Genomic DNA, 9,402 nt, shown 5'->3' on the forward strand with positions numbered 1-9,402 from the left:
CTGTTTTATTTCTGTCAATAATTGCAAATTTGTAATTTGTTCTTATTTTAATATCACTATATTCTACAAGTATTAAACTGAATTTAATATTTATTTATTTAATTTATCAAGTATTGCACAGAGTTACAACGAAAAATTGTTATAATTCAAAGACAAATATTAATTTCAAATTAAAAGTTATTTGAATTTTATGAAATTATTTTTTGAGTAAGAAAATAAACATGGTTGTATGGTAGCGCCCTTCACCCCGAAGTTGTAAGATCAGGAATCTATCAGAGGTACGTACATGTATTGATTTGAGGGCTCGATTGGAATGTAGTCTGCCCTATTGGTTGGACCAGAGGAACAGAGGAATGAGATGATTTTCTATATTCGCTGGATAAAGAGAAGTATAAGTCAATACGTCAGTATACCTATAAAACAAAATAGTTTAGGTATCTAAACATTCGTCATGGTTAATTAACAGTATAACATAATTATGCTTATTTAAATCTGATTTATTTATCTATACTTATAAATTCATTGTCTGATGGTAGAAAATTAAAAATATTAATTGCATATAAATATATATTGCGTAACAATGACGATTTCTTTCATTTAATCAATATGTGTTATTTGCTTTAGAATGGATGCCATTGTATGTGGATTATCAGCTGGTACCTAGAACAAATAAAAGTATTAGTTACTATATATGCTTAGTAAATAATTTAATATATTAATCATAATTTTTATGAAATATTTCTAAATAGGCAATAATCACAAAATAATTATTTGATGTTATATTCAATAAAATATGTTAAATGGATATATGTTAAATCTCATCATCTCTTTGTCTTCTTTACATAAATTAATGTACTAAGAAGAGTTTAGTTTTTATTGTTTATTATAGCAATCTGGTAAATTAACACCAATAAGCATTTGTTTTTAGCTTAATTTGCTACAGTTTAAAAATCATAAAGTACTTATTCGAGATGGATATCTATGTTACTGTCTTTGATGCAGAGTTTAACTTATAAATTTACTGAATTAGATTAAATGGTTTTACTCTCTTAATCTCCTAAATAATTTCTAATTTACTCATCATCACGTTAGAAAATATAACCACATATAAAATTAACTGCCCCAAGCAATTTTCTCCGTCCCCTCTCACAATTTATACAGATAAGCATTCGTACATCTCCATCTGACATCACGAATTCAAAAAAAGTCGGACCTTGCATTTTTGCCGCTAGTTTTTTGACTCTCGACTGTTTCGAATGTTTTCAATGGATAGTTCCCAACGCTCCTTTATATTAAAATACTATCGTATAAGCATATTGACATGAATATATTCGAAGTATACAAGCAAAAGTTAATATTGAAAGCATCTAGACGTTCTAAAATAAAGTGCTGAAGAATGCGGTTAGTTGCATTGATATTATTTGTATGAACAATTTTTAACTTTTTGAAGATATATGGCTCCACTTGTGTTAAGTTGTTCACGGTGGCTGTAATTTTTATTTTTATTAGGTAGAACAGGAAAAGGTCACGTTAGACAAAAAGCATAACAGATCTGTCCCAAAATCAAAGAATTGTTCTGGCTAGTCCGAAGATTTTTAACTTATAATCAGTCAATTGTAAATCCTATTTGGACCTATGGATTGCAAAACTACCTTCTAAATCAGATGGATTTAAGAAATTATCTAATATTTCAGCCTAAAACATGAAATAAGGTTACCGAATCACAGAAACAATAACTATTTCTCCTTAGCATAAGTAATCTAATTTAATTTTAATTAAGGATTTAAAAACTGATCTATTTATCCCGCACTTGTTATTCCAGTGTATTCATGCAAGTACAACAAAACAATGGTTAAGTTTGAGCTAAGCATATCTGAGATATGGGCAATAAGAAAATCATAAAATATTCCAGAAAAAATGTCTGCTGCAAATAATTTTACTCTATTGTTATTTTGTGGGTATTATAGATTATGGCAAGTTATATAGTTTGTTTTAGAAAACTAGTAGATTCAAACTCTAAAGACGTTTAAGATAATTGAGATATTGAGGTCAGTCGAATGCAACATACTCAACGTCTTTTCAAAAAATTCTCCCAGAGTAAACCAAAAACAATAACGCTGGGGCTATGCATCTGAGTGGATAAAATAATAGCCCACCTATTTTGGGAAAGTTAAAATTAGCAGAAGCACAATTCATTATTGGATTGATGAATTATAGAAAAAGAAAAAATGCATATGTACATTATAGAAACCACCGGTTAAACTGAATGAATATCTGGATCTATTGATCTTTTGTAGTCCTTAATAAGCTTTTACCCGAAAATTAAAAAAATTGTGTGATATAAAGAATTGAATTTACTGAGATTAGGTCTATTTTAATGAGATAAGGTCTAATTAAAAAATGCATCGAAAAAACGGAATAGGATTAGAATGAATGCAGTTATTACAATTCGAGAAAGGTAAATTGACGAATAAAGTATAATAAAGACGATTTATTAGCGCACATATTTCAGTATATATTTATTATGGTATTTATATTAATATTGAACATTTTTATGAAGTGAAGTCGTCAAAATAATAGTACAACTTAATGTTATACTTCTTCTTTATTGTAACGGTATGTATTATTTAATTTATTAATTATTTAGTTACTTTTAACACCTGAATTTAGAAACAATACTTACCGAATGTCCTGCTCTATGCACCCAGTACAAATTAAAATTCTTGTATCTTTTCTGGTACCCTTCATATATATTATCGATCACAATTGGTATCCTTTCAGTTTCTTTCCAAGTCTCACTGTATCTCCAATGTAATTTGTTCACCCAAGCGACAGTACCTAAAATATTTTACCTACTTTACGATTTTTCAATAAATATATCAAAAATCTTACCTGGAGTATCCACGATTAAATCTAGTTGACCATTGTAAACGGAAACTTCGATATCAGTCTCGTTCAATAGCCTTTCGACCAATTCAGTGACGGGTTTCATGAAATCAAGGTCGACAGCTCTAAAGACCATATCGCTCTGTTCGCCCCATTCTATCGGCAAAATATCGGAAATATTTAAGGCCGTTTTCACTGGCCCGTTCATTAATTTATATAATGTTTGATGATCATCTTCGTCTTGCGATTTAAGAACTACAATTATTATTTTTTTATAAAACTAGCGTTTCTATAACATTGTAATTGATTAAGTTACCTTGCTTGATGTTAATCAACGACTCAAAAATATCATATGGTATAATACCTTTTAGTACATACACGTCCTCGGGATTCTCCTTCCCTAAAATCATACCTTCTGTAAATAAATTCATTTCTTGATGATATATAGAAGGAATATAACGTAAATAATTAATTAGGTTTCGTGGAGATTTTCAAAAGACATAAAAAAATTCAAATACGCACATTCACTATTCCTTAAATTGTAAACTTTGTTTTGTTCCTTCATGACGTTGTAATAATCCACTGAAGTGAATTTGTTTATGATGAATTGAGTAGCGTGAAAATATTGGGTAGCATTTTCGAAGTTTCCATTCGCAACATCTTCTTGGATGTAATCGGTGACGGTTTTTAAGGTATTAAACTCTTCAGTGTCTAAAAATCCCTAAAAATAAGGATAATAATGTTAAATATTTTTTACATTATAATATACAGATTTATTTGTATGCTAAGTACTATGATAATATGAAGTTGGGGAAAAGTATATATATATATATATACATATATATATATATATATATATATATATATATATATATGTATATATATATATATATATATATATTACGTAGTGCATATTCAATGAAGCCATACTACAGTAAGTTTGAAAGATTAAAGCCGTATAACATACTAATGTTTTAACTCACTCGAAGGATATTGCACTCTATAAATAGAGATATCACATCGTTTTCATCATATTTTAATTTTTTTGCTTCTGAAAATGGACAAATACTGCACATACTATGGTGATGATTGCTTAGTCATACTAGTGTCAGAATTAGTTTGCTTGGTTTGTTCCAGAAATTTCGATATTAAAGATGAACATCGCTGTTTGGGGCATTGTTACCGTTTAAGAGGTAGAATTAGAAAGATTTAAGTAAATTAATCTTGTCTCAGTTCACAGTAAATAGTGTAAATAAATTTAGTAAAGTACAGGGCTTGTTTTATTAATTTAATAGTTCAGAACGAAGGGTAACTGAAGTAGTCAGTTTTTAGCAACCAAGTCGTAAGACAAGTCTGATGCTACTAATACTAAACTATATAATAGTCGCTTTTGATTATCCTTCCTTTTTCAAGGTTATCAATGAAAATTGTTCAATGCATCTCAAAATACAGACGCCATAATCTTGTCGGCCAACCGGAGCGGGTTCATCATGTGCAGTTCTCTCGAATGTCTGTCGATTGGACTTCGCACTGAAATGATGCAGCCATGTTTCATCGATTGTCACATATCGGCGCAAAAACTCGGGTTTATTACGCTTGATCATCTTCAAACACTGCTCCGAGTCATCAACTTGTCATTGTTTTTGATCAATATTGAGCTCGAACGGCACCCACTATGCACAGAGTTTTTTCATACCCAAATATTCGTGAATGATGTGATGTACACGTTTAGTTGATATCTTTAGAAATAAGTAGCGGAGTTATGAAATACAAGATGAAGTGAATATTCTGCCTGCTCTTTGAACCCTCTTAAATATCCCGAGGAATCTGTTAAAAAATTATTAAATATAGTACAGCAATTATATGCGGTTTTAAAAGAATTTTTGATTAGAAAAATACTTTTATTTATTTTAGTTAGTGTTATTACATCCAAAATAATAATAACTTACCAAATTGTATAAATAATTCGGCCATGAAATCAGTGAATCTATGGGTGATATCCAAGAGTCACCTAATGCAATTCCCTTCAAATTACAGTTAACATTTCCAGCTTTGGACTCCTAATTTTGAAATAGAATTTTAGAGATATAATATATGGTGTTTAAGTTTGAAGTCTACCTGATTTATAAGCCAAGCAATATCAACGGCCATTTTACCTCCGTAAGACTGACCAAATATATATATTGGAACCTTCTGAAATTCCGAGTTTTCGTTGAGGAACCCTTGCAAAAACACTAGAAAATTTTGAGCGATTGCCGTATTATTTTTAGCAAAATATGCCGTGTCATTGTTTTCAACATAACTGAAACTTTATTATTAAACTGTATTAGTATTTAAGGTAGATAATGTTTTTTTGTTATAATACCCCGTTCCCACTGGATTGTCCACGAAAAGTACATTCAGATAACTAATCCAATTAATTTCTCTAGGTTGTTGTGTTACATCCACCGGTCCAATTTCAAGAAAATTTCCTATTCCAGTGGATGAACCACCAGGTCCACCTAAAAAATAATCTTTAGTAACTATTTTTTATGTTATAATTTTCAAAAACTTTATGTTTCAGTCTTTATATGTAAATCATTCAGTGATAATTCAAAATTCTAGTAAAATTTTTTCATGCATTTTTCTATAGTATTATAGTAACCTGTTTACAAATGCAATTCTGTTGCTAAGTGGGCGTTGCATACAAGTATTCATTACATCTGGCAATAAGTGAACTCATGATAATATATAATATTATCACATTTATTATATACCAAGTTTATATCAAGTCATAATTTAGAAATAATAATAAATTTACGTTATATTTAATATATTTAACGAAAACATTTCACAAAGTGTAACAAGCAGTTGTTTCAATATTTTAAATAAGGTAATTTTACTACAGCTCGCCAGACCCACGAACAAGAATAAACAGGAATAGAATTGGGAATAGAAATGGTGTGGATCCGAAAGTACTACTTCAAAAAATTAGTTGAATATTTATCACAACCGTAATGAAAGTTGAATACTCATATTATATGTTCATTAAAAATTTCAAATTTCTTTGACAGAAGAGGGTTGCTGCTGCTTTAACCAATGTATACGAAAAGGAACACTACTTTATTTGGTTAATTCCCAGTGACAATTTTAATTTAATGTTAAAGAACCTAGTAAAGTACCTATTAATTAAGAAATACTAAAGAAACCTACATAAGAAAAGATTACTATCATCATGGAATAGTTTAGTTTTTAGAAAGATATTATAATTCTCAATTCAAAGCAGGTTTGATTCTTAAGATGAAGGAACAGTCAAGATATTGAACTGAAAGACAAAAATTTTCTATAAAAGAAGTGACCAGTTTTCCATTATTTTTGTTGTGTCAGTTGCAAACCTTGTTCCGTCAGTTTTTGAGGTTGAAGTTGAGGAATTAAAATTAATGAAATGTGTATTAAAATAAGGATTTTTTTAGATTTTATAACTATATATCTGCCACGAAAAATGATTACTTGGCAATAATTAACGCTGATAAGTCGTTAGGTGATAAGAAGCACACGTTTGGTAAGTTGATAAAACGAACTTTGAATATCATATATTCAAAATATAGGGGGAGGGAGTTCATATAATAGCGAAAATTTGAATAAACTCTCATATTCGTTTTAATAAATATGTCTCTCAATTTCACTATTAATTCTATAAATGTCATCATATCAAAATTGCCCCTAATATATTATTTTAAAACTATTCTCATCTTAATTTCGTTGAGGAGCATTTGGGGAAATATACATTTCTAAAGGACGAAAAACTGCCTCAGCTTCAAATGAACCATACAAACACATGTCTTTTAGTTAGCCATGAAAAGGATTGGAATAAATTAAGTTAATCTGATCTAAGAGTTGTGAACCTAGTTCTATGTAAAGACAAGATAATGGCGTTAGATTTTTGAAATTATTACAACGTTTCACTGGTAATGTCACCAAATCATCTTTCAGTAGATGTTTGATTTACATATATATTATTCAAGCTATAATTTTTTCAAAAAATGAGAACGGTATTTTTGGAATTATGCTTGTATAATTTTGTTAAAATTGGTACGTTTTAGAACACAATTTTTCTCTATTAGACCAATATATCATTAAAACTGTCATTGTAATATTATAAATATGCATCATAAAATATTATGATACATATATAACTTAGGATATATCAAATATTAACTCTTACCACAATACTGTTAAACAGGCAGATTCATAAAGAGTTAAAATGTTTAAGGAAATATCATTATATTAAATTCATCAAATTACAAACAAACCGCTTAAGTACAAAATTATATACTGTTTATAGGGTAGATAGTCGGTTCAGTCAGTATATATAATAAGCTTTTACTTTGGTTGTACTGGGGTTGTTATAGCTAAAGCAATATAACCCAAAAATTCTGAAACAAAGTAATACCAGATTTTGTTGATGATCCCATGGTATATTTAATGGTATATTCATGGTATATTAATGAAAATCTGCATAAGGACCTGAAGGTTGCAACAGTCGACAAGAACGATGTCCAGATATGAACAGAGGTTCCATCAACATATTAATGTTGACCTCTTACATCTTCCAGATAACAACCGCTTTGTCAGAAGATCAATCAGAGTCAGAAAGAGATTCGAACTATTTGATCTAGTGCAGTGAAATTCTAATTCTAAAACCGTAATTACGATAAAAACAAATAGTTTATTAGTGTTAATTTACTAGGTTGCTATAATAAATTATTAAAAAAAAAGTAATTCAAGTACAGAGATGTGATTGAAGTTCTTCACGTTTATTATTGACCATGAATTGTTAAACAGGTAGATTGAATATAAAAATATAACAACAATAATTCGCGTTGTTGTTAAACGCAGTTTTATATAATTGCAGCAAAATATCCGTCAATTATCAACAAAATGGCAAAACAATTAATGGAGAGTATTACACAAGAATGACATACTCATTGTATGATCAAGATCTGTTTCATAAAAAGAATACATTGCATCAGAGCACATTTATGCCTGTAACTTAGAAAATTTTCATTTTATTTTCTATTAGAATACAAATAGTATCTTTCTTCAAGATAATTGGCATTTACTATTGATCCTGATTGATTATTTTCATAACTATGAATATAATAATGCCTAGACTAATCACGTCAACAGTGGTAGAACGCAAATATAATTATTTCATTAAAAAAGTTTTGAGAATCGTTTGTTAATATCAATTTTGTATTAAAACTTACCTTGTAACCATATAACCAAAGGCCTTTGGGTATAATCACTTGTAGCTGTGGTATAATAAAGCCACCAAAACATATGAGCTTTTTCGTTCACCTTCGCATAGCCCCATTTCTCGTCGGTCCCACCAAATCCGGATTTTCCTACAATACGTTATATTTATTAAAACATTGAATTAGACCACGAAGTGTTTACCTTACCATTGACCAAGCAAAGACACCAAACCAGCACAAGGAATAAATTCATTTTGCGGTCTGGTAACCAACTGAACGAGTCACCCACCGAAATTTGAAATAACATTTTAATGAATTCTCGATATGAAGCTGTGCCATGTCAAGCATGAAACCGACTGAACGAAACAAACACGATTAGATCGATATGTTAATACGGAGTGTTTAGCGGCTTTTATCATATATTGACACTAATTTCAGCGAATCCGATATTAAGAACGTGTCCTGCAAGCTAATGGTGTAATATAAGCGAATAACGTTTCTTTTTTGTTTGGTATGACGTTCGAATTGTTATTAAATTTAAATCGTACGGTTTATAATGTTTACTATATATTTTGGTAATTTTTTACTTAACGGTGTCATCACAGAACATTTATAATAACAGAAGTATGAGGAATGTTCATTGTTCATATTGTCTGAAGCTCGAATTTTATTTAAATTTAAATTATGTTGAGACAAGTGGGCGCTAATATATTTAAATTTATTCATTTTTAATACTCGAATTGTATTAATGGAATCTCATTATATTTAAATATATTAAGTGGATCATTTTAGCATTAAAAAGAATATTTTTTTTATATTTTAAAGTCTCTTTTTATATCAACGAGGGTTTATCTGGACTGGATATATAGTTTAAGGCGGACCCCGAACCACGGTCCTCGACATGAAGCCTACCGACTGGCGAAAGGTGAAGAAATCATCTCAGAGGACATCCGGTCTTACCCAGCCTGGTTACTTGCGTTACTGGGATCATATTCCTTGCTGGAGTTTACACTCTTGTCTAGGACAATCACGAACATAAATTTACTACCCTGCAGCAGGATTCGAACCCGCGACTATAGCAACAGTAGGTGCCGCCTTTACCACTGCACCAACTAAGCGGGTAAGATTTTTTGTGATAAAGTTAAGAAGAAACACTCTGTAATAGACTGCATGACTATTTTTGAAGAAATACTTCATGCCAATTCTACATATTTATTTTTATTCTTATTTATAAATTATATTAATAATTTTGCTTTGTTAATGTTATAATTTGACTTTC

The 9,402-nt window shown here is 29.7% G+C and overlaps 1 protein-coding gene across 1 annotated transcript; it reads right to left on the reverse strand.

The window, feature by feature from the left end:
- Nucleotides 1-481: 481 nt before the first annotated feature.
- Nucleotides 482-8,510, reverse strand: LOC143199927 (retinoid-inducible serine carboxypeptidase). The gene is made up of 10 exons (XM_076410084.1): nt 8,331-8,510; nt 8,136-8,273; nt 5,252-5,387; nt 5,005-5,194; nt 4,836-4,946; nt 3,409-3,607; nt 3,203-3,286; nt 2,893-3,141; nt 2,684-2,838; nt 482-660 (listed from the first exon to the last, which is right to left on the reverse strand). Exons 1-10 carry the CDS (start codon nt 8,428-8,430, stop codon nt 598-600), a joined length of 1,425 nt encoding a protein of 474 aa, XP_076266199.1. The 5' UTR covers nt 8,431-8,510; the 3' UTR covers nt 482-597.
- Between the last annotated feature and the right edge of the window lie 892 nt (nt 8,511-9,402).

This window comes from Rhynchophorus ferrugineus, unplaced genomic scaffold, assembly GCF_030347505.1.
Source record: "Rhynchophorus ferrugineus isolate W39M unplaced genomic scaffold, kcgeb_rfMv2 rfM1, whole genome shotgun sequence".
NCBI classification, from domain to species: Eukaryota; Metazoa; Arthropoda; class Insecta; order Coleoptera; family Curculionidae; genus Rhynchophorus; species Rhynchophorus ferrugineus.

What these genes read in the sequence shown, in the direction of transcription:
- LOC143199927 (XM_076410084.1), bottom strand. Translation starts at nt 8,430, where the DNA reads ATGTTATTTCAAATTTCGGTGGGTGACTCGTTCAGTTGGTTACCAGAC. An exon ending in TTTGGTTATATGGTTACAAG is followed by an intron (nt 5,388 to 8,135) that starts GTAAGTTTTAAT and finishes ATTATTTTTTAG; the next exon opens with GTGGACCTGGTGGTTCATCC. An exon ending in TTGCTTGGCTTATAAATCAG is followed by an intron (nt 4,947 to 5,004) that starts GTAGACTTCAAA and finishes TTTCAAAATTAG; the next exon opens with GAGTCCAAAGCTGGAAATGT.